Below are 24,921 nucleotides of genomic sequence, written 5' to 3' on the forward strand. Positions count from 1 at the left end.
GAAAATTGACTGCCAAACTATATAATGTAACTACACCCACTAATAATATTATTATAATAGAAGAAAAGTAGAGTGGATTGAATTGACTATCTAATGTTATGAAATGATTTGAAAAATGGATAGCAATGAAAAATTCTGTCGATACAAAAAAAAGTTATGAATTAAATAACTGGAACTTCGTCACATTCGTATCGATCGATACCTGCCATTTAGTAATGGTCAAAGATGCATAAATGAATACGACCAGACTATGTTGATTATAAAGAAATATTATGGTGAATTATAAGTTATACTTGTAGGACTGTATAAGGTTATAACATTATTAGATGCGTTATCGATAACTGCGAGTATTTAGAACCGCGATAAATTTTCCACGACTCAAAAAGAAGAAAAATATGAGAAACAAAATACTTAAGGAAAAATTATGGTGTTCACTTGATTGTCAAGTATACGAACGATTATTTATCTTTATCGATTTAAAAAGACAAAAAAATGAGAAAAAGCGTTCTGTGACGAGCGTTGGAAAATCGAGATTCGCACGTTCGGTTTGTTATATTTTTTTAAAAATTGTGTTTTTTATTCTCTAATTTTTATAAATATATATATGTGTGTGTATAGTTTCCTATGTAAATAGAATTATAAAATGACATAAATAAGCATAGATATACTATAATATTATGTTTTTCATTTGATTTGTTTTTTTATTTCAGCGGAAATTTAGCTAGGGCTTGTATAACGTTTGAAAAATTCATCCGATTCGTAATATTGATATGTACAATAATTAGCTACAGCATAATATGAATCGTAAGCTTTGGCTTATAGCTAGATCCAAATACGATTTTAAAGAGAGATAATAAAAAAGACAGAATCAAAAATGAACAAATCAATGGCGAAACCCCTGTATACAGTGACCCAACTTACAAATTGGTATTTTTTCGTCGCGTTACCAGCAGCTCAAAAGGAAAAAAAAGAAAAGAAACCACAGCGATTTTACGATATAAAAATATTTATGTATTTATATATGTATACACATATCCTCAAAAAATAAATGTAATACGTGTTTGAGAAGGCGTTCAAAATTTGCCTCAGTTTCAACCCCGCTCTCGTAATGTGATGATAAGTTTTTCTTGTGTTTTATCTATATTTTCTCCTTTTTACGCAACGAAATCTTAAAAAATGAACAAAAACCAAACACAGACACATAGCTTTTCGGTATAGTTTGATAAAGTTCAAAGGTTTCGCAAAATTGCGTTACTAAAAAGTTTAAACGTGTCTCGTGGGAAATCTCAAGTAAACAGATGGACGAGGATTCCCCGATGGCAGATTTCCGCTTAGCGAACCAAAACTCGGAGATGTTATAATCTTCCTCTACTAACGGAAGCCCATCCTTCCTCTTGCCTGTTGCTGTTCGGTTTCGCTGGTACCATGTGAAATCGAACAGCAATATAGTTTTCAACAAACAATGATGATCAACCTCATACTAACATATCAGAAAATAATTCTCTTTTCACAATTGTTTTGAGCACTTTTATTAGATTATTAATATTTACAAAATTTCCATCCACACATCATATACCTATAAGTACATATCAGAATCATTTACTACGACATTGGTAATAATAAAAATAATAAAAATAATGATGATATGATAATAATAAAATACTTATATCTAAATAAATTTGCACAAAATGTAACATCGTCGGTATATCGGTATAAATGCACGATCCTGAATAATTATCAATTTGTCCGTCATTCGTGTCAAGTTCATGGGTATGTAATAGCACTCCTAGATTTTGAAAAAGATTGTTGAAACACTGAGGGTCTATTACATCCTTTTTATTTATTTATTTTTTTTGTTCAGTTACTTTGTTTTTTTGTCGATTGCTTTTAAACAATAGGTATTGACAATAATTTAACATATGAGAATCTATATGAGGGTAGGTTTAAATAAATATATTATATTATGTGTATATCATTAAAATATGTATTCTAAAGTTTTCAGCGCACGGAAATCAATTATTTATTTGATAAACACGTACGCTCAATGATTCTGCAGCTACAAAGGCAAAAACCAGCACATTTTACTAGGCTGTCGCAATTGATTTGCCTCCATAATGGAATGTTAGTTGACTTCTTCTAATGATGACCTAATATTTTTTTTCTTTAAGTAGATTAACGCATAGTTTCGATATTATTATAGTGAATGTTTCACTGGTGATATTTATTTGACTTTACTATTTTCATTTTATGTGACGAAATTATACGGGGATTCTTCTTTTTTGAACGAATGATTATTCAAATTAATTATGAATTACTCTAAACTTTGATCCTAAGCATTGAATACACAATAAAGACAAAATGATCGCTATCCGTGAATACGCATTAGAGTCTTTACTTTTTCCTATTTCCAATTTTTTTATTTTCATTTCGACTGGCCTGGTTATTTTATAATTAGGCAATAATCGCAAGATTTAATCAACGATGGTCTATTCACATCCAGTCCACTTAGTCTACTGATATTACTAGATTTGGTAATAGAATATTATTCGTCTTTTACGCGTGCTAAGTTTTATGAAATAATATGATGATAGAATGAACTGAAATTTATTTATACTTTAGGCCATACTCGTCGCAATATTAAACTTAGCACCACGGACGAAGTAGCCAAAAAAAACGTTCAATACAACCATGTTCCATTTTATAATGTATAATATTTATATACATATATTCTTAAAAAAGTAAAAATATTTAACGAGACTATTCTGCTTGCGAATCTCAAGCCCCCCCATAGTGACAGAGTATCATTATTTACATGGATAAATCACTTCTCCAAATTTTATTGTGTAACGTCCGCGGAATTATATCCTACTTGTGAACAATCGAGAAGTATCATTATATCATCGACTAGTTGATTTTTTTCAAGTGTAAATCCCGAGCTTAATGGTTATTGAGAACTAATTCTGTAAAAATTGTTGATATTTCTGTTATGCACTATACGTTTTTGAAGAAGGATAATTCACATTCGGTTTGTGATATCTTCAGACTACCTGAAATCCAAGTTTATAACTCTGTCGATTAAAGGCTGACCATCCGCAAAATGTGAATAGGGCAAATAAATTCTGTGCGATAGCAATGCTTCTCGCTTTTTTATGACAAGCTCCACACACGGAAAGAGCGTTATCATATATCTGGTTTGAATTTGAATTATTTATAACATTGGCATTTCCTAACATAGATCACATAGGTGCATAATCCAGTTGAATAGTGAGCTGCCTGACTCCAGCAGCCTGGAATATCAGCTGGGTATGAGCTACGACGTATTTAGGATCCACAGTTCTAGCAACTTCCAATTTTAAGCACCCAACGTAAATATCGGAGCACAAAGTCCAGAAGTGCGGTTCCTGCACGCTATAAACTCCAGCTAATTGAGTTACTTTGTTATAACACTGTGGCAACACATGATCCAGTGCTGCTGGCTGTCTCTGCATTAGAATTGTCACAGATTCTGATATCAATGACAGAACGCTGAGTGCTATCAAAACTGCGATAAACATGGAGCAAATCGGATCTGCTATCATCCAACCGAACATCTGCATCAATACTGCTGATATAATGACACCTACAGAGCCGAGCGTGTCTGCCAAAATGTGAAGAAATACTCCTTTCATAATCTGTGAATTTCCACCACTCAAATTTCCATCTATTTCAATGTCATGGTGCTCGTGACTGTGGCCATGGTTGTGGGAATGACTGTGATTCTCTCCGTGGGAATGAGAATGCCCATGCCCATGTCCTCCACCTCCATGGCTGTGACCATGTCCATGTTGAAACGCATAGATTCCGACAAGGTTTACCAGAAGTCCTAGTACAGAGACAACAAAAAGTCGTTCATGCTTCACTTCAGGGGGCTCGATGGCGCGTTCAACGGCTTCAGACATGATGAAAAATGCAATGAAGAGTAGGAATAACCCATTGACAAAGCCGGCAAGAACTTCAGCCCTCACGTATCCATATGAGAACCTCTCATTAGCTCGCCATTTTGTTATGACTGAGGCAGCTAGACCAGCTAGCAACCCTGTACAGTCGAAGAACATGTGAAAACTATCCGATATTAAACCCAAGCTATTGGTCCAAATGCCATAGGTTAATTCAACAAAAGCAAATGAGAGGTTCAAGATCAAGAACAGGAATAAATTTCGAGAGTTCTTGTCAGAGAATATCAGACGTTTCCAGCCAAGGACCTTCTCCTTTATTCTGCTTCCCAAGCCTCGGGAATCCTTGTGCGATAGTGGAAGCATGATGAATTTGTGTAGGTAATCAAATGACCGGCCGATTTAATCGCTCTGAAATAACGGAGAAACAAAACATGAGCTAATATCATACACTAGAATATCCACTCTTAGAAATAATTATGGATGGGTTGTGGCTTCAATATTACAACGATTATATTGAGGAATATAGGTACATATTTCAATAAATTGAAAAGCAACAAAATTTCAAATAAAATATTCTGCCTTATGGAAGTTTCAGATGATGATTGTCAGTGTAGTAAAACCTGACTTTTTTGAATTAAATCGTAGAAGAAGAAAAACTTAAATGAGTGAATAGTAGGTACCTTTTCCTTATAACAAAAATTAATTATTTGCCACATTATGTTTCAACAATTATCCAGAACGTTCAATCAGTGAGTGACACGTCCACGTAAACATAAGGTTAAGGGAGGCTGACTTTTCGGCACAACTTACCGGTGTCTTTTACAACCAAATGATGATATCAGTCAGTTTGAAGGACAGAGGTTTTTCCTTTTCCTTTTCAACTTTTATAATCTAAACACATGATTCTAGTAATATCAAAGAGCCGCTTTTCCCGGCTGCGGAAAACCATGGGAAAGCGCCATATTGAAGTTGAACACGCTTAAGCCACTCCTGTCAAGCTGACAACTCAGCCCCTCGGTCATACTAATCATAAGATGAATGAAAGTCAGAAAAAAACCGAACCTTTCCTAATCAAAAAATAACTAAACATCATTATTAATAAGTAAACTAAATCTCAATTCAATGAAAACACGTTTTCCTTATCATTTACAATTTCCATCAAATTGAATTCACGATTAATTGTCGAGGAAGTTGTGACAACGCAGAGGTCGTAGCGGTCACCTCTGTTCAGTATGGCTGCCTTCGCGCTTCCCTTTTCTTTCCGAGTCGTCAGCCATCATGGTAAGTGATAGTGTGCAATTTTGCTCCTCAATTTATATTAATCTTTCCGTATACATACAGCAAATTTCCACCTTTATACAGCCTTATTTTGCCAATCTTCTTTCATCACAAGTGCGGATCCCCAACGGTGATTCCAGAAACAAATATCGATGATTATTCTTTTAACTTTTGTGGCCACATGGCGTACACAACAAATTTCAGCTTTGATAAAACTGTGTACAGTCCTTAGCTCCAAAATAACGTTGTCTTATCAACTCGTGTTACATTTCCATAATTCAGTTTTAATTTTGCTGAGAAGCAGCTCGAAGTTTTACCAACGATTTCCCCTTTTGACAGTAGCTCGAATACAACATCCTAACCTCAATCATACTTGGGTTACGTTTCATATGCTGTATATTTTTGATGATGAGCCCTAAACAGCTAGACAAACACCGTGGTAGTCAAAACTGATTTAATGAGTCTGATAATAAACGATAATAGGTTCCAAGTTCTGAGCAAGTTTGTAAACACCTGTTAATGATTATTTCAAATGTTTCAGCCGCCTAAGAAGGACACGAAGGGGTCTTCTAAGCAACCCCAGAAGACCCAGAAAAAGAAAGAAGGAGGATCCGGAGGCAAAGCTAAAAAGAAGGTTCGAACTGTTACATGTAAAACTAGCTATGATTTTGGAATATCTCAAATGACGATTAAACCCCTTGCCTGATGCTTTTATGAAGGCGAAAATTCTGATTTAATGAGACTGATGAGACCTAGATCAAGCAAAACATATATTTGCGATAAATTCTCATGCAGCTGCTAATATTGTCTTAAATTTTGTCCTGCAGAAGTGGTCCAAAGGAAAAGTTCGTGACAAGTTGAACAATCAAGTACTTTTTGACAAGGGAACATATGAAAAACTATTGAAGGAAGTACCACAGTACAAATTGATTACCCCTTCAATTGTTAGTGAAAGATTGAAGATCCGTGGATCTCTTGCAAGGAGAGCGCTTATCGAGCTACAACAGAAGGGACTGATCAAACAGGTTGTTCAGCATCATGCACAGCTCATCTATACCCGCACCACCAAGGGAGACGACCCAGCAGCATAAAATGCTGTAAAGCTTTTACCATGTATAATTTGGTTTAATAATAAACAGTAAAAACCTCATATCTTGGGATCTCTCTACTTTGGTGCTTCAATTTTTTGCTACTTATGAACCTACTGGACGCAATTTTATTTGACGAATGTAATCAGTTACTGATTCAAGGACAGTCAACCTTGCCATTAATTTTGAATCTAATTTTGTGATGGTAGAAGAGGGGGCAACTTATCAGGTTTTAAAATTGACATTGAATGACAATTGAAGTCGTATAAAATGTGAATAGTGTTTGAAAGGTTGACACGGGCAACGGTGAGCGATATTTCTGGCGTGATAAATTAACTAGTAAATCATCTAATCGCAAAACCGTAGTTATACAATATTCCATCTTTGTCAGGTCAAAATTCGCGTTGTGTTAAGTGTACTTGTGTGATCCGTAGATCACGGGGACTAGCTCGCCGTGAGCCCCCAATTATATTCCAAAATCCTCTGGATATCTTACAGCTGGAATTTGTAATTTGAAAAACCGCGGATGGGGGTGGCCGTGAGCATCGGTCAATTGTTCGTTGCTTGATTAAAATAATGGCTGCAATTAAATGAAACGAGGATTCATTTCTCCGCCCAATTTTTGTCTAGGTACAAGTTGGACTTGATGCCAAAATTTCAGTGACTCCTGTACCTCAAAATATCAAATGACAGACAAGGCCTTCCTCCATTTCGCGGGTCCATACCGATGATATATGTAATTTCACCTGTCAGTCTATAGCTGTGACCTAGAGAACAAAATCTTCTATTCAAAAAATAAAAACAGACTCAAAAAATATTAATTTCAATAAGAAAATCAGAAAGGTTTTCTAAGGATCGTCACTTCCTCAAAAGAGTTATCCGGGCACCTCCAATGAAGAGCCTTTGGCATGGCCACGCGACTCAGCCCCCGAAATTCGGAGGTGAATGCGCTTGAACAGCGAGGCTATCTAATAGGAAAAAAAATCGGACAGGTTAATGGACTATTCTTTATTTCTTCTATTCCTCTTAAATCGCCTCGAGTTCTGATTTTTCATTCAATGTCATCTCAGGGGTCGTACGCGACCGTCCATTTATCCGACTATGTGGACGGTACGAGTCCTAAGAAGATGCGTTTGGCGTGTAAAATTTTCGACAAAGAGAAGGCGCCCCGAGATTTTCTAGACAAATTTTTTCCTCGAGAGCTGGAGATATTGACGAAAATCGAAAACCCCCACATAATTCAGGTGCACAGCATCCTCCAACGCGGACCCCGAGTCTTCATCTTCATGCGTTATGCAGACAACGGCGACCTTCTAGATTTTATTAAAGGGAATGGCGTCGTTCCGGAACAACAATCAAAACTCTGGTTCAGGCAAATGGCTTCTGGTCTCCATTATCTTCACGAAAAAAACATCGCCCACAGAGATTTGAAGTGCGAAAACATATTGCTGTCGAGGAGATTCAATGTGAAACTTGCAGACTTTGGTTTCGCAAGATTCTGTGCTGATAGTGAAGGCCGGAGAGTCCTTAGTCAGACTTATTGCGGATCTGCCGCTTATGCTGCGCCAGAAGTGGTTTCTGGAGTTCCTTACAACCCTAAATTGGCGGACGTCTGGTCTCTCGGAGTAATTCTTTATATTATGCTGAACGCCGCGATGCCATTTGATGATGCGAATTTGAGAAAACTCCTCAAGGATCAGACGTCTAGAAACTTGGTATTCCGATCGCGAGTCAGAGAATCGCTATCAACGCTTGCTAAGAGCATCGTGAGGCATATTCTGGAACCGGATATAACTAAAAGACTCACCCTCGAAAGAGTTCTTGGCCATGAATGGGTCAGAGCAAGAAAAGACAAGACCGGATCTCTCGTCGGCAGATTGGTTCACTCCGCACCACCTATACACCAACAGGTGAATAAAATAAAATCAATAACGAAAAAAGAATTCCATCTTTCATGTGAAAAAAGGACTTTCCATCCGGATTCCGGAACCCGTCAATCTGTAGTCAAGAATTTCTTCAATTATTGGGGAAAGATCGTTGGGTTCATTTCAAGGTTTAGATTTTTCAATTTCGGGGATGATTTGAAAAAAAAAACATCGTCTTTAAGGAAGAGAGAAAGTCGAGGGAAGTCGTTAGTAGTACTCAAACAAGTTCCAAACACTCGCATATTATCTCCTAATCTTCAAAGTAAAGAGTTGAAATTGATTAAGTACACCGAAGAATTCGCCCGGTCATTTAATCCTCCGCTCCCTATTCGTCGCTGTTGTAGTAGCCCCTCGAAAATCGTCCCTGTAGATCGATGTTCAGATAATATTACAGCATCGTTGAAATACTCGGATAATATTGATTCGGAATCAGCATTCATGTCAGCCTTGATAAGCGAACTTGTCTTCTGTAGCCTTCCAGTTTCCCAAAAGCTCCAACCTTTGATTGACTCGATACGAAAAGATGCGGGCGTTATTCTGGACTTGGATTTCTCTGCAGTTAATCATTTTGATAAACCAAATAAATCTTTGGACGATAGTTATTGCCCTGAGGAGACGGAGGTCCGTAAAATTTGTTCTAGAAAACCAGTAGCATTAGATCGAGATTTCCCCACTGACGATCGGAAAAATTCTGTCGTCCAGTTTAAGTATTCGGAGTCTTGTGACCATTCAGATTGCGGGGAGTCGAGTCATCGGTCTTCGGTTTTATTTAGGGTCAAAGGATCGCTGTACAATTTGCGTCGATTCAAAAATATTCATCTATCGAAATGAAGATTCAAAATAAGTACGAGGAAGCCTATTAGGTATTTGGATAAATAAACTGCAGACTTCTTTCAAAAATTACATTGACGTGTTTTCTCTTCTTAAACAATCTTCCTCGTGTTTCAAATATTTAATATGCCTGAAAGCAAAATCGACAAACTACGATTTCATTTTTCAAATCGCAAATTTTACTCTTTAGGTGAGCGGAGGTGGTATGAACATGGGTGGGTCAGGATTGGCCGCGACCGGAGGTCCTGCACCTGCAGGAAGAACTGGGATTTCGGGATTCAAAAGCACGGAAAATCCGAGTCAAAACGTTGGTGGGAAATCAGTAGATACTGCGAGAAAAGATTCATCGGGGCAGCCTTCCATCGCAGTGGAATAAAGAAGCCAAATTTTTAGACCTTCCTTTTTTTAGACCAATTTATCTATTTTTAGAATCCAGCCAATACCTGCAATCCATCGATTTATTTATCTATGAATGTATTTATACGCATTATACTGATTTTATAACGTTTATTATACATTACATAATTAGATACAGAGGCATTAATTGCATGTGCGATACTGAAACGACGTGACGCCAATTGCTGTTGATAGATCCGTTATGTTAGTTAATTAATTTTTTATGCTACCTCGTGAGCCGGCGTATACGGGTAACACATGTACAAAATTAAATTGTACAGAAATAATTCTGAAGTTCAGCAACCACAAACATAACAAAATAATAATCATAATTAAATGTCTTAATCTTTACATAACTTTCCATCATTCAACATTTGGCAAATGTACATCCTACTTTGGAAAATTCTATTGTCTTGGACTTTGAAAATTTGCAAGTACAGCGTTGGCAAAAGCCTGGATTTTTGAGAAAATCGGTATTAGCCCATTTGGTTATTCGTCAACTTCCAGGACGTTAACTCATCACGCAATTCCGAAGAGAGTTCATTTCATTAAGAATTCTTCGTAATAATGAGTCGAACAAACAAATATCTCTGAATAAATCTACGTCCCGGCACTTTAAAATAATATCGCGCCTAAATCATGCGCGCATGCTTAGAATCAAGAAATGTCAAAAGTCTCACAGGCCGGTCATTGGTAAGGTTGGGTCCTTGGTGGTCGGTTTACAGTATAACCCTCATACTTATAAATAAGGTAGAAAAAATGAATAAAACCATGATAGCTAGATACTACAGCAAAAATTTACAGAACGTTAAAAGTTCCAAGGTGATTCGTAAAGAGTTCATAGATTATTTTATAAATGACCTGAATCACAAGTATGTAAAATCCAGTCCTGTACTACCGCTATGCGATCCAACCGTTGCATTTGTAAATGCAGGAATGAATCAGGTGAACTTAATATCTTCGACTTGAAATCCCACTTAAAAAGCTGCGAAAGAACCCACCCATAATTTGCTGAGTTTCAGTTCAAAGGAATATTTTTGGGGCTCCATAATCCTCCAGCACCAAGGGTAGCAAATTCCCAGAAGTGTATTAGGATTGGTGGAAAACATAATGATCTGGATGCAGTCGGGCAGGATACTTATCACCATACTTTTTTCGAAATGCTGGGCAACTGGTCCTTTGGAGATTATTTCAAAGTAATTTTTATCACATGAAAATGAAATCCAAGCTCTGTGGAAGCATGATTGTGATAACGAAACAAGTAGATCATATGTAAACTTTGGTATAGAATCAATTTGTATATTTCAGCAAGAGGCATGCGAGTTTGCTTGGAAGCTTTTGACGGGTCCTTATGGGATAAATGAAAATCGTCTATATGTGACATACTTTGCTGGGGATGAAAAAATGGGTTTGAAACCAGACTTGGAGTGCAAAGATATTTGGTTGCACTTAGGTGTCCCTCACCATCGAATTTTGCCATTTGGATCACAAGATAATTTTTGGGAAATGGGAAGTACTGGTCCCTGTGGACCTTGCACAGAAATACACATAGATCATACCACACAAACTGGAAATCAAGCCTCACGTGTCAATATGGGTTATTCAGATCTCACTGAACTCTGGAATATTGTTTTCATAGAGTATCAAAGGTGATTGTTTAAAAAATAGACAGGATATAGGAAATAGTTAGTAAGTAATTATCAAATTAGGCTTCCAGATGGTCCAATTGTGCCCCTACCAAAAAAACATATCGATACTGGAATGGGTTTTGAAAGACTCGTTGCGGTATTGCAGGGAAAAAGGTCTAACTATGACACGGATCTCTTTCAGCCCTTGTTTGATGCGATAATGAGAAAAACCAATGCACCGGTATATCAGGGCAGATTTATGGCTGCTGATAAAAATGAAATTGATACTAGCTATAGAATTTTGGCTGACCATGCAAGAATGGTTACAATTGCAATAGCTGATGGAATGCTACCAGATCACAAGTATGTTTTGTCTGCATTTTTTGCAGTGAATTTATCAGCTATATCGAAAATTTTTAAGTGTTTACTTCCAGTCACAAACTGCGGAAAGTACTGAGAAAAGCATTGGATGTTGGTGAGAAAGTATTCAGGCAGAATGGATTGCTAAATGAGTTATCTTTCCACGTAGCAGATAGTCTCACAGACGTTTATCCGGAACTAGGAAAGAACTTGAAACAGGTAATTTGACTAGGAGACATACTAGCCGCTCTGAAAAATTTACATTCATATGTGAACTAAATTTTAACAAAGGACCATACGACTATAACCAGGTCCAAAAAATAATAACATACGAAGAAGAATTGTTAAAGTCATTGAGAGCCACAGTGGGAGCTGAATGGAACAAAATAGTCAACACAAGACCTGTGCTCGCTAGTATAAGTAATATCAGTGCTCCAGGTCTCACTGCTGCTTACAAGGATTTACAAGCTATTATACCGAACCTGTGAGCTGATTAACGATTCTAAGATTCATACTTTATTGCAGTAAGGAATTTCATGTAATCTGCATGTGTTCTTTTATTCTTAGCACAATGAGTGGAAAACTACCACCAGTTCTTCCAGCGGATATAGCATTCAAAATGTACGACACTTATGGCTTGGATCCAGACACAATATCTGAACTAGCAAAAATAGAATCTTTATGTTTTGACAAAATTGAATTTAACAAGGAACTAGAGAATGCCAGGCAGAGGTCGAAGCTCAACTTCAGCCAGACAAATGAAGTGATTATATCCCAAGAATCTTTACAGCTACTAGAAAAAAATAGAATACCGAAGACTGATGATACCCCCAAGTATAAATACACTGTAACTGATAAAGTATATCACTTCCCTCCGGTGATTTGTAAAATATTAGGAATGATCATAGATGGTAAGCAGGTGCTTTAAATATTAATTATATCATAAAGTAGTAGAAACGTAAACATCTTGTTACCCATAGGAAGGTTAATATCTGAAAATCAACCCCAAATGCTTGATGACTGTCAAACAGTAGTTGAAGCAACCATCATGCACAGTGGTAATATCGTTGAGGTAGATTCAATCATTGATGCGAATGCTACAGTCGGGATTATATTGGATAAAACCCCCTTTTATGCACCTGCGGGAGGCCAGGGCTCCGATGTAGGGCAGATACAGATGAAAAATTTAATTTTCAATGTCAAAGAAGTGAAAAAAATCTGCAATTATGTCATTCATATCGGAAAATTCATTATCCAAAATGGAACGTAAGTTTCTTCGTATTGGGCCAATCAGTTTTGGAATATTCATATGACATTACGGGGTTTTATTTTGCAAAGGGAACCAGAAGCTGAATTACATGTTGGGGATGAATGTGTAGCCAAAATAGATGCACAAGTGCGTATGGGCATGATGCGGCATCATACAGCGACTCATCTACTTAATGCCGCTCTGAAAAAAATATTACCAGTCACAAGCCAACGTAGTAGTACAGTTGCAAAAGATGGACTGAATCTACAGTTTAGCGTGTTTGGAGAAACGCTATCTCTCAATCAAATTGATACTATTGAGGAACTGATCAATAAAACGATAGACACAAACTTAAGTGTTGATACAAAAGAAGTTGATGCATTGGGCTTAGCCATGGAAGAGAATGTCACCCTCGTGCCTGGAGAAGTGTATCCAGATACAGGCATCAGAATTGTTACAATGAATGGCCCAGACTTATGTTCAATGTAAGCCTACCAATTTATTCATACCCATAGTTCAAATGTTTGATACTTTTCTCTGCTCTTTCTCATTAAATATCTTTCGTCTTGTTATTTATAGTGAAGCATGCTGTGGAACACATGTACGAAGCACGGGAGTGTTAGAGCACCTTTGTATTGTGAAATTGAAGTCAGAAGGGACAGGTTGCCGTTCTATAAAAGCAGTTGCCGGGCCTCTGGCTCGGCTCACAAGACAGGCAGGAGAAAACTTACGACAGAAAATAATACAGCTTGAAATTGACTTGAAGTTTGAGCAGGGTCAGTTTAATATCCTTGATACCAGAGTACAGGGAATAAAACGTCAACTAATGGATAATACTGACCGAATTCTACTTCCGTACTCTATTAAACATGAGTGCCTTGCAAGATTACAAACATTGACAAAAACGACAAAATCTCAGGAACGCACTTTGACAAAGTAAATAATAATTTATAAATCGTCACATTGAAAACAAGTTATCATTTGAAATTCAATGTTGAGTCAATATTATATGAAATCAATATTATTTCAGAGAATCTTTGGAAACAGAAATGAGAAACATCGTAAAATCGTGTACTTTACCATTTGTGGTTCACTGTCTACAGCCAGTTGACGTATCACTAGAAACTATACCACTGCAAAAAGTCACAAGGTATTGTACACAGACTCCAGTATTGGTAATTGCACATAATAGAGGTACGGTGAAAGCAAGATGCTGTGTGCCAAAGGTATATGTTAACATTCGACTATTTACAAGTTCTGAACTTATTTGACGTTATGAAATACAGATCAAGTAAATTAATTATTCTAAATAGGAATTGGCATCCAGCACATTCAATGCCCAGTCGTGGATGCAAACCATTTTACCAATTTTCGAGGGAAATGCGACTTACCCAAAAGATCAAGACCCATTACTTGTACAGCTTATGAGCCCCCAAAGAATACCTAACGTTAAACTAAAGGCTTTAATAGAACAAGCCATTACGGAAGCGACGAAATTTGCCGCATTGCATGTTAAACAATCGAAGCATCACACCAAATAATATATTTCATATTGGAGTCGATTGGAAAGATAGATCTAGTGCAGGTATCACGGTGTAAAAACTCAAAGTTATGAATAATAAATTATTTTCAAGACATCAGGTATCTGTTCACTCATTTTTTGGATATATTTCATCGTACCATATCCAAAGATGTGGAATTACCAGATGATAGAAAAGTCCTTGAATCACTGATATAACAACGGATTTTTCTATTTCTATGAAACTTTCGAGTAGCACATTAACAGAATCAACAACAATAGCTAATTGAAAGCATTTTAGCATATACGTAATCATTGTCAAGATTCAGGCCTGTTAACGTTAGTTTCATAAAATGTCCTTAAAGCATCCCATTGAATCCTGTGTAGCAATATGTGTTCGCGTTTGTTTCTCATAAAGGAGACAGCTTCTTCCGGAGTCCACCCATTTTTCTGGAACATCAAATATGGCACATTACCATTTGAGTCTATGATCTCATACCTTCTGATAGAATGATGGTACGATCAGAGGTATTTCAAAGTGAAGAATTCTACCATCATTAAATAGCATCCAACTAGTGTAGCACTTCGTGTCCTTCCTGCTTTACAATGCACATATACAGTGGCTGAAGGATTTGAAGTAGAAGAGTTGTCAGCCTGCATCGCTACAGAAGTTTTAGTCAAGGGCATTCGAAATTTATTGATGAAGTTGACACCACTCCTTAATTTTTCTTGGCAAGGTGATTCAAATATATCTGTTGTTGAAAGTTGGAGAAATTCCACATTGTGCTTTTGCCATTCCTAGAATAATTTAGTGAAATTGGTCGGATATGTATGTTCAAATGTTCAAGAGGTTTTTAAGTACAATTAATAGGATTTCCTATTGGGTGGAGAGGAATTTGTGGTTGTTATACCGAAAATTATGTTATGGAGAATATTATTGCGGTATTTGTAAATAGTATACCTCTTTGTCGTTAGAAAATAGCCACAGTTCGTAATCCTCGTTCATTGAAACAACTCCCTTTACATTCTCATCATGCACGAGCTGAAAAATTAATTTTAGAGCTTGCGAAGTTTTAGGAGTAAAATTAAAGTAATATAACAAATTATGGATATTTGCATTGATAGGAAATACAATTCTTGTAATTCCTATAACGAAAATGAATTTATAAAATCGTTCTGTTATGTCTGGAAAGAATTAATTTTCAAATACGCAATACGCGCCATTTGTTTAAAATACACAGGGATAGAAGCCGCGAGAATATTACGATAATTATAACATTTATCAGGACATATCACCTGTTTTGTCATTGTTCGGAATGGCAAAGCTCCCAAAATCACGGTTTCATCTATCCGGTCGTACCATCGTCTGGACGAAATTTTTTCCATTACCACGTTATAAACCAAGGTTGGATAGAACGACACTCGCGCGAGCATTGTGACTATAAAATATAAATATTACAATTATTATAATCAATATATCGCTGACACAGAAATTATTGTATCCAGGTAAATAAATGTAATTTCATGAATCGTCCGAGCCGACTTATGCAACTGACAAACTAACGTGCTCAGAATCGAAAGAAAACGACGAACCGTTATGAAGAGAAAGTAGAAAAGTCGGATGTGAGAACACATGGTAGGAGGAATGCTCTTTCCTCACTCAATGTTAATGGAAGGGGATATTTATTAGAAACAAATTTAGGTGGCTGAATTTCCTTCCAATTGAATAATGACAATCAATTTGTGAACATAATTTTGTGTAACAATTTTGCATCAAACCAAAATAATGCTGATGCTCACGATACTGTTAGCTTAGAATCGGTGCTGGATCGAAAAAAAGGTAGTTGAATAGTCGTCGTCATCAATTTTAGTATTTATTTACACTTTTTACAAATTAAAAAAAAAATTATATAGAACTAGTAAATGTTACAAATGAAGTGCGGTACACAATAATTTTATCCCGTGATCTTCTAGTTTATGTTATACTAAATGACATCACTTCTGGTCTTGTATCTAGTTTTATAATAAGCTTGTAACAGATATACCCTACATTATTACTCAGGAATTAGTACGATTTTGCAGAATATCTGCATCTAAACAAACAGGCCCAAGTTCACCAGACCTAAATATCTTCAAAAAATTCTGAGCTGCAGCCTGAATGTCTGGGCAAATAACTATTTGATTATCGTGCTGCCTAATTTTCTTAGTTTTCTGTAACTTTACTGCACTCAATGTAAGAACCTCAAGTATATCATCACAAGGATCTGACAATCCCAATTTATCAACATATTCAAATCTGCGATTTTTGTTCAACCAGTATAACAAGTAATCTGCAATAACATCTGGGCCAACCAAATGATCTTGCAAACAGCTTACCAATGCTAGTTTTAATCCAATTTCCACGTTTGGTACATTCGGAGTCAAAACTCCAGGAGTATCTAACAAATATACCGGAGGTGTTTCCTTAATCTTTATTCTTGTCAGTACTGATCGAGTTATACCAGCCACTGCACCAACTGCAGTTGCATTTGCTTTACCAAGGTGCTTATTTCTTAGCCTATTGATTAATGAAGACTTCCCAACGTTCGGTACACCAATAACCATTATTGCAAAGTCTTCCTGATTTGATCTATTGTAGCGATTTGTATTATTGATTAAATCTATGGCAAGTGGTAATATTCCCTTCATTCCCTGACACTGTTGATTCTTGAAATTGGTAAAAAGAACATGAGAAAATCCCTCCTGCTGGAGGGACTTTTTTGTCATTTCAGTGCACCTGTTATCAGCAAGGTCTATTTTATTAAGAACAAATATGTGAGGCTTGATTCCAGTTACGGTATGTCTGAAGTTGGGATTTCTTCCAGAAATCGGAATTCTCGCATCATGCACCTCTATCACACAATCTACATTCTTCAAATGTTTCTGCATTTGCTTTAAGCCTCTGTTCATATGCCCAGGGAACCACTGCAGTTTCTCTTTGTGTGGGACACGGAATACATCACGAAACTTTTCAGCTACTTTACCTCCTATGTTAGCCATGACGACCAACTGCCAATCCTTTTCTACCTCTTTTTATTTGTGCTCAAGAGTGTATTGCTGATAGGAACCGTTTGTGCAGCCAGTTTACCTACTCGATGCTTCAAAACTTTCAATCATAAGCTACCTGTAATTAGATGACGCTTTATTGTCAATTCTGACGTAGTACAAATATAATAAATCAACATACATTATGTATATTAAATATCTGTCGCAAAGTATGAAATCATGAAATTATAGATGAAAAACCAACTAAATGGGAACTTACTATCTTACATAAACTAGTAAAATTTTACAACGTTAACTTACGCTAGGACTATGACAATACTGGAAATTATGTCGTGATGTTCAATCCGAAATTATCTGGCTTAGTGTGACCTGAACCTTATTCTGTGCCTGAACACAATCTTTTCTCTCAAAAATAATCGGAGTTCGTCGTCGTAAGGGAAGACGTTGCGCACCTCCGAAAGATGACGCTAAATACATCGTCAATCCAATCATCGTGTCGTCATGACAACACAATGTGCTTCGAAATATTTACAAATGGAAATGATCTCTTGATTGTTCGATAAGTCAAGTGTGCAGAAAACTTGCTATGTCCAAGACGGAAAATCTACAACTCAGCAGGATATGTGTAACTCTTCGGGCTGAGGATAAACGTCGGAGAAAAAATGCTTTGGAAGAACTTGATAAGCTTGTATTTGAGATGGGGACACCCATGGAAGTAAGCAATGTGGCAGAGGTATGGGAAACTGTTCATCAAAATCTGGTACGAACGTTGAGCGATCAGGCAGAAGCTTGTCGTTATTCTTGCATTGAGTTACTGAAGAAGTTCCTAGACATTTTAACACCTTGCGATAAGAACATAATATATATCATACCTATTGCAACCAAACGATTGGGTTCCCAAGAAATTGTAGAAAGCTCGGAAGAAGTCAGATTGAACTTTGTTTCCCTCCTCAGACTAATTGTGCGAAAATATAAAGAGTACTTGCCTGCTTATTTGGACGATTTTATCACTATATTAAATAAAACTGTCATTGACAATTACCCAAGCGTCAAGAAAGAGAGCTGCTCATGTATTTCGGAACTGGCTATGGCAATACCTAGACATTTTTATAATCGTTCAGAGAACCTGATCAAACCTACCTTAACAAACTTTAAACATCAACAATATAAAGTAAGAGTGGCTGCCATAACAACAATTGGAGATATTGTGCAATATGGAAATAATAAGACAATTGAAGATGTCTGTACTCCTATGGCCGAACGACTATTTGATCAAAGTGGAGCAGTGCGAATGGGTAAGGAGTTAGCTGTGATTCCGTTTCTTCAAAATGCATTTAACAGGACGAATGATAATTATTTTCCTCATCGAAGCTGTTGTACAAATTGCTGGGCGATGGCTCTTAGAACTAAGGGACAGATATAGCTGGTGGCACAAGTTGATTCCATTACTGCTAACTGGGCTGCATGATGAGATTGAGGCAATAAGGAACTCAGCTGGAAAATTGTGGGAAACAGTTGGTGAACAGTACATCTCGGAGAATGATAATGATGAGAAACTCAAGGATAAATTGGACTTTCTTGACCAATATTCTGAGCATTATCCTCCGAACAGTAGGATATTTATCCTCATATATCATCAGTTATTAAATTACATTCGCAAATGTATAAAGTTATATAATTCTTCAGTTGCTAGACCCAATTTGGGATGCCGCACAATAGCTCAACAAAACTTGAGCAAGCTTATCGGTGGCATTGGGAAGGAACTTGGAGATTGGATGGCGGATATTAGAGTTCGGTCTGCTCAATTGTTGTGCGTTCTCGTTCTCAATGTGGAACAAGATGTAACTCAACATATCGAAAAGATTCTGCCACCTATGTATCGGTAATAAACTTCGAAAATATGATGCACTACATGTCAAAAAATGCAGTTTGATTACCGAGTATTGAACTACTGTTTCGTCTTTTTGTCATTCAGAGCTTGTAATGATGAGGATAAAAGGGTTATTGTTAACGTCGAGCTTGCTGCTGAATATATGGGATATTTTGTACCCCCAGATATATATTGTCACTTGGTATTGCCCACACTGGAGGAGAATCCCACATCTGGTCATCTCAGAGTTTTTTCAGCAATAATCAGAGGAAGTGATCGAAAGGGACTTGTTCCAAAGCTTGAAAAAATTAGCAGCTTCTTGCGGCAGTCCCACATCTGCCGGGGCAAGAATTACAATTATCAAGAACAAATTCTTTCATGCTGCAAATCTCTGATGTCCGTATGCAATGAGGTTTGTTTTTTTGATCATTTCATCTTCAAGTTTCTCTGATACAAATTACCTACAGCAAATAATATCCAGAATTCATGTGTTTCAGGACTGCCACATCAGTTCCCAAGATCTTTTTACAGTGATTTTCACAGTGCTATCACTGGCGAGTGATGAAAAAATTCGCAACGATTCTATTGAATTGTTGAAAGAGCTAACAGTCATTGAGGAGTTGACAGACATAGAAGAATTGTATAAATGTCACTTGGAGTCAATGTTAAAACTTATAAACGGTAGTCCCGAATCATGGACTATTTACAGCGCCGAATTTCTCATTCTACAAGCCTGTTTGATTCACACTGGACCTGTCGCTTCCCAGCATCTAGATTTAATACTACCGATACTGAAGCTCACAACAGCTAAAGATGCTGATCCGGAATTGAGACTTAAACAGTTTCTTTTGCTTTCAAACTACTTAATGCGAAGGCAAGTAACTTTGAAGATGGCTGAAAATCTTTCTGAGTTTATTAGTAGTCTTCTAGAAGAGATTATTGTGCCCAATTTGGTCTGGTCAGCTGGCAGAGTAGCTGAAGCTATTCGAACAGCAGCAGTTTGTTGTCTGTGCGCTGCTTTAGATGAAAGTCCCAATTATTCTGAGGACGGAACTGATGAAACTGAGTCTCAACATTCATGTGAATCAAAACGTATACGACAAACTGAAAATAAATTATCCAATATCGATTTACTCCAAGACAAAACTGACACAGAAAAAGAAAAAGACCTCGAGAATGAAGAGAATTCCAAAATTGAAAATAACAAGCCCTCAAATGAACTACAGTTATTCCCGAACTCCGAATCTTTTTTGAAATTATTTGGTGAAGTTATGCCAATTCTGATAAGCCTGGTTGACGACAATGCCAAAAAGACAAGACTATATTCCCTGCGAGCTATCTGCCAAATTATGAGAATAGGTGAGAACCTATCTTGTCTCAGCGAAGAACACGTGCATCAAGTGTACCCTGTGGTCTTGAAAAGATTGGATGATGGTTGTGACGACGTGCGATATTTAGCAGTAAAAACTCTCAGTATTGTGTGGGCTGCTGCACCCAAGAATTACGATGTTGTATTTAGTAAAAGTCATGTCGATGCGCTTTATACCAGCACTATAGTGCATTTAGATGATCCAGAACCAAAATTTCAGGAGACCATGCTCGGTAATCGATAACATTCTTTCTTTGAGTCGATTACGGAAGTACCGTTTGATTTACGACGAACTTGTATTCTTACAGAGGCGATGAAACCGATGGTCAGACTACACCCAGAACTTCTCTCTCAAAAAATCCAAAACTGTAGAGGAAATTTCCGCAACCAGAAGAGCCTGGAGGTGCTACTAAAACACGCGCACGACCTTCTTGCGGGGAAACTATAACAGAGGCGAAAAGTACTTGGAAACAACTGGAAGTCATCGTTTCGCATTGAATCGACGTATAATTCATTATGCAATGAATAAACTGAATAAGCTGCATGTGTGTAGATATAGTCTGTGAGCATATTCGATTATGCCTTATGCAAGGGAGCAAATGTTGGGCAATTGTATTGTCCAAATAAATAAAAATTTGACATCCATTAAAAATATCTAAGCGATAATTGCCAGTTTCTAATTAACAATCAATTATTTCTTACCATTGCAACCGTATTTCAACTTCTAGATTGTTGAGCTTAGTTTGATGGATTTGAATGCGATGAGTCACCCCATCGAAGAGAGCGTCGTCGACCGGCAATTGTTCAACAAAATGGTGGGCACTCTAACTAGTGCTGTCATTGTTTGAACAATGTTTTAACACTGTATGAAAGTGATCAACAGAACCAAAGAAAGTATAAATTAATAAGTCAATCATTGTATAGTCGAATCCAGGAATCTGTCGAGTAGATTCTAAAAAGCTTAAGATAATACAGGAAGTTCCCCGCCCTTCACCTCCTGCCATATTGCCATTCGCTTGTCTTCCGCTTGCCAAAGCAGTAAGCAGTAGAGCAGTACTGTTTCTACTGATAATTTGCATAATTTCTAGCCTCTGTTCAATCAAATACAAATTTTCCAAGTTTACCTTGTCAATCAACGAACTAGTAAGTACCTAAATTTATTATAACTCCACAATCGAAGCATTAATAAGCTGGGATATTCTTCAATTAAACCAAACTAGTACGAATCTTTGAGTCATCTATTTCAAGTTTTCGGTTTTTGATTCTCTTTGTGTTCAAGCATTTCTATGATAATCATCGTTGTGAAAATGAATAAAACCGGATTTTCAATACTCGATGGAAGTTCATCTCACGCATTTTATTCTTTCGTTCCAATGTATTTAAATAGATAATTTAGACAGGGTTGTGGTTTGGCTCACGTCAGTCTCTGGGGGGTCTAAGCCGCTTGTCACTTTATTTTTTATTCGTGTACCGAAAAATTATTAAAACGAGTATGGTTCCAAACATTCATTGGTACCCTGAAAACATCTCTCAGCATGTAAACAAAGATTTGTTAATCCTGTACTCAATAGACATCGCAAATAAACGATTTGTTACATATGAATGATAGCAGATTCAATAATAATGATAACAACTGCTATTCTGATTGCTCTGTTTGTGACTTGCCGCTAAACACCGGAAAATGTTTTTCCCTTTTCCACTTTATTATGAAATCCTGATTAGATTATTATTATCACTTTTGTGGTGAACTTCTTTATTATTATTATTGTAATCATCATTCTGATCACATTTTTGACGTCACCGATTTTTACAGCCAGTATGGCAGATCCAGCGACAGATCATGTTAACACACCTGAAGAAGAGTTGGAAGTTGAAGCAAATTACAAACCTCCCCCAGAGAAAACAATTGAACAAATATTAGAAGCAGACAAAGAAGATGAGAGCTTACGCAAGTATAAGGAAACCCTTCTTGGCGAAGCAAAAGCTGGAGCTATCGTCGTAGGTAAGACAATTTAATGCAAGTTCAATGCCTATTCTTACAAAATTTTTATAGTTTGAAAACTTGCTCATAAGCACACTCTTACATTGCCTTTTATGCTCCTTAATAATTCGTTACCTTGAATACATGATCACATTGTTCGTTTTGCAGAGCCCCAAGATCCGAGAAAAGTAATTGTAAAAAAACTTGCACTCTGTGTAAATGACCGGCCTGACATGGAATTGGATTTGACTGGAGACCTGACGCAGCTTAAAAAGCAGTCTTTCGTAATTAAGGAAGGTGTGAGCTACAAGATTCGCATTGACTTCATTGTACAGAGAGAAATAGTACACGGACTGAAATATGTGCAGAAAACTTATCGGCTTGGTGTTCCTGGTTAGTAAAAACACATCTATGATCTGTTTCTTGCCTAGGCATGAGTAAAATCTAGCTCAACACCGTGTAATGCTCAAATTTTATGCTTACGCGACTGGATTATGCAGGAGTAACAGGTAAAAATTAGAAGTTCAGAAAATCATGTGTGCAAATAGATGCAATTAGAGATGTTCAATCTTCAGTAGAGGTTTAAAAAATTCTTCACGTGCCTTTTTCCTTATCACGACTGCCAAAGTTTCATAATTCCTTAATATTCTTGACCTTTTAGGATTATTAGACTCTCATCTGTTTATATTTCTAGAAATACTGTCCGAATTACTTCAGTTATACGTTTTAATGTCTCCTCTGTATATTTACTTGTACTGTATGTTATGTTTTTCAGTGTATTTATTGGATACAGTATTTAGTTATAAGAATTTCACAGCATAAATTTCAATTCTAGTGGACAAAATGACTCATATGGTGGGATCATACCCTCCAAAGTCGGAGATCCAGTCGTATACAACCCCATCTGAGGATGCGCCTGCGGGTGTTATGGCTAGGGGTTCTTATACGGTGAATTCCCTCTTCACGGACGATGATAAACACGAACACCTAAAATGGGAGTGGTCCTTCGACATCAAGAAGGACTGGAAGGAGTAGGAATCGTTCAATCTTTTGTGTTTTTTCCTGTCCCCCATGAGAAGAAAATGAAGCTGTCAGGCACCTACCCTGAACCTACAAGTATATGCAATTATAATAGGAATTAAGAAATACTGAAAATATTTCGATAAACTTTTACTGTGTCTACTGTGTATTTGATAATGTCAAATGTCATTGATGCCATGATTATCTATCATAACTGTAAGAAAACAAACGGTATTTATTTAGTATTTGCATCTTACTTGAAGAAATATAGCTAATATTAAATTCGAATCGTGAACATTTCTGTAAATAATCGAGTAAATACGTTTAACATGACAAAAGAGAAGTTAAAAAAGCAAATTTTTCTACGGAAACCTCTTTAAGCTTAGCCTAGCTTTTTTTTCATCCAATCAATCATAAGGATACACAAAATAAACCGGATCCAAAGTTATCAATATTTACCAATAACAGTAGTGCAGATATTAAATAATTATCTAAACTGTAGTGCCTCTGGGTGCTGGGAAGTTTTGAAGGTTTTTTGCTTAAGCTCAGGAAGGAAAAGGAGCGATAGGAATTATATTAGATGTAGAGATATGAGAAAGAAAGAAGGGTATTAGAAGCGAAGCGTTTGATGAATTTTGCAATTTCGTACATTTATATAGATATATACATACAATACTTGGAATGAACTTAACGTAAATAAATCATGGAGGATGATGAAAGTCATTATTAAAGTTTTAAGAAATGAGAATATGGCAAACCGATTATTATTATTATTATGTAATTATGATGATAATCGTGATAGTATTAAACAATCTTGTCTTGTTTTGTGCTATCAGTGAGATGGATTTGAGTAACGAAGCGATTAGCTAATGAAAATTACTTATATTGATACCAGTCTATAGAACTATAAGAAATAAAAATCACACCATCATATGTATATAATCCAAATACTCTAAATCGTATAGTATGCATGTGATATGCATATTATAACAAAATATTCCTATACGATTATGGATATTGTCAATCTCCATATTCCATCATTGGGATATTATAAAATAAGTTCGCTTGTCGAGGCGGCGAAATTTATAACTTCGCTAATTGCAATGAATTTGTACCGTTACTCGTAAAGTTAATAATAATTACATGTAATATAAATATCGAAAATTGTTATATTTATAACAGCCAATTCATCTCACCCTTATGTAATACAAGATTCATCTCGTTCATTTGAAACTATATACTGTGCTTTCAAATTACACCATACTTGCTAGCCATCTAGTTGAGTCACGGTCACTTCATCTACTGAGAAAAAAATAAATGGTTTACAAAGAATGAGTGTCAGGTACATCTGTACGTATTAGCACATAAATATGTGTTAGTTTAACTTAACTTGGGTTAGCTTCTGATAGTTGAGTATGTATAAAGCA

The 24,921-nt window shown here is 36.5% G+C and overlaps 8 protein-coding genes across 9 annotated transcripts; 5 read left to right on the forward strand and 3 right to left on the reverse strand.

Moving 5' to 3' along the window:
• Positions 1-1,513: 1,513 nt before the first annotated feature.
• LOC105692347 (zinc transporter 7) lies at positions 1,514-5,000 on the reverse strand. The gene is made up of 2 exons (XM_012411497.3): positions 4,746-5,000; positions 1,514-4,343 (listed from the first exon to the last, which is right to left on the reverse strand). Exon 2 carries the CDS (start codon positions 4,296-4,298, stop codon positions 3,237-3,239), a length of 1,062 nt encoding a protein of 353 aa, XP_012266920.1. The 5' UTR covers positions 4,299-4,343; positions 4,746-5,000; the 3' UTR covers positions 1,514-3,236.
• A 151-nt stretch (positions 5,001-5,151) lies between these two features.
• LOC105692368 (40S ribosomal protein S25) lies at positions 5,152-6,363 on the forward strand. The gene is made up of 3 exons (XM_012411532.3): positions 5,152-5,216; positions 5,755-5,847; positions 6,041-6,363. The coding sequence occupies exons 1-3, from the start codon at positions 5,214-5,216 to the stop codon at positions 6,302-6,304; spliced, it is 360 nt and encodes a 119-aa protein (XP_012266955.2). The 5' UTR covers positions 5,152-5,213; the 3' UTR covers positions 6,305-6,363.
• Positions 6,364-6,508: 145 nt separating this feature from the next.
• LOC105692355 (testis-specific serine/threonine-protein kinase 2) lies at positions 6,509-9,450 on the forward strand. The gene is made up of 4 exons (XM_012411520.3): positions 6,509-6,856; positions 6,932-7,293; positions 7,372-8,211; positions 9,248-9,450. The coding sequence occupies exons 2-4, from the start codon at positions 7,210-7,212 to the stop codon at positions 9,431-9,433; spliced, it is 1,110 nt and encodes a 369-aa protein (XP_012266943.2). The 5' UTR covers positions 6,509-6,856; positions 6,932-7,209; the 3' UTR covers positions 9,434-9,450.
• Positions 9,451-9,965: 515 nt separating this feature from the next.
• On the forward strand, positions 9,966-14,327 carry LOC105692221 (alanine--tRNA ligase, mitochondrial). The gene is made up of 12 exons (XM_012411284.3): positions 9,966-10,398; positions 10,476-10,649; positions 10,762-11,102; positions 11,163-11,444; positions 11,516-11,660; positions 11,753-11,925; positions 12,009-12,352; positions 12,422-12,707; positions 12,780-13,175; positions 13,270-13,626; positions 13,721-13,916; positions 14,004-14,327. Exons 1-12 carry the CDS (start codon positions 10,093-10,095, stop codon positions 14,229-14,231), a joined length of 3,228 nt encoding a protein of 1,075 aa, XP_012266707.2. The 5' UTR covers positions 9,966-10,092; the 3' UTR covers positions 14,232-14,327.
• Positions 14,328-14,332: 5 nt separating this feature from the next.
• LOC105692239 (phosphatidylglycerophosphatase and protein-tyrosine phosphatase 1) lies at positions 14,333-17,372 on the reverse strand. The gene is made up of 5 exons (XM_012411313.3): positions 17,233-17,372; positions 15,506-15,648; positions 15,171-15,251; positions 14,762-15,007; positions 14,333-14,659 (listed from the first exon to the last, which is right to left on the reverse strand). Exons 1-5 carry the CDS (start codon positions 17,246-17,248, stop codon positions 14,528-14,530), a joined length of 618 nt encoding a protein of 205 aa, XP_012266736.2. The 5' UTR covers positions 17,249-17,372; the 3' UTR covers positions 14,333-14,527.
• Positions 16,065-17,248, reverse strand: LOC105692235 (mitochondrial GTPase 1). The gene has a single exon (XM_012411308.3). It carries the CDS (start codon positions 17,246-17,248, stop codon positions 16,268-16,270), a length of 981 nt encoding a protein of 326 aa, XP_012266731.2. The 3' UTR covers positions 16,065-16,267.
• Positions 17,373-17,828: 456 nt separating the features above from the next.
• Positions 17,829-21,159, forward strand: LOC105692228 (dynein axonemal assembly factor 5). The gene is made up of 6 exons (XM_012411296.3): positions 17,829-18,549; positions 18,626-18,865; positions 18,941-19,136; positions 19,230-19,536; positions 19,622-20,726; positions 20,802-21,159. The coding sequence occupies exons 1-6, from the start codon at positions 17,841-17,843 to the stop codon at positions 20,939-20,941; spliced, it is 2,697 nt and encodes an 898-aa protein (XP_012266719.2). The 5' UTR covers positions 17,829-17,840; the 3' UTR covers positions 20,942-21,159.
• A 303-nt stretch (positions 21,160-21,462) lies between these two features.
• Positions 21,463-24,826, forward strand: LOC105692244 (rho GDP-dissociation inhibitor 2). Of its 2 annotated transcripts, XM_020855855.2 has the most exons (5): positions 21,463-21,636; positions 22,307-22,495; positions 22,643-22,867; positions 22,975-22,983; positions 23,310-24,826. In XM_020855855.2, the coding sequence occupies exons 2-5, from the start codon at positions 22,312-22,314 to the stop codon at positions 23,507-23,509; spliced, it is 618 nt and encodes a 205-aa protein (XP_020711514.1). In that variant the 5' UTR covers positions 21,463-21,636; positions 22,307-22,311; the 3' UTR covers positions 23,510-24,826. The 2 variants fall into 2 exon arrangements, with proteins under 2 accessions (XP_020711514.1, XP_012266743.1); XM_012411320.3 differs by lacking the exon at positions 22,975-22,983.
• The last annotated feature ends 95 nt before the right edge of the window (positions 24,827-24,921 follow it).

The sequence above is a fragment of the Athalia rosae genome, chromosome 1 (genome assembly GCF_917208135.1).
Source record: "Athalia rosae chromosome 1, iyAthRosa1.1, whole genome shotgun sequence".
Taxonomy (NCBI): domain Eukaryota; kingdom Metazoa; phylum Arthropoda; class Insecta; order Hymenoptera; family Athaliidae; genus Athalia; species Athalia rosae.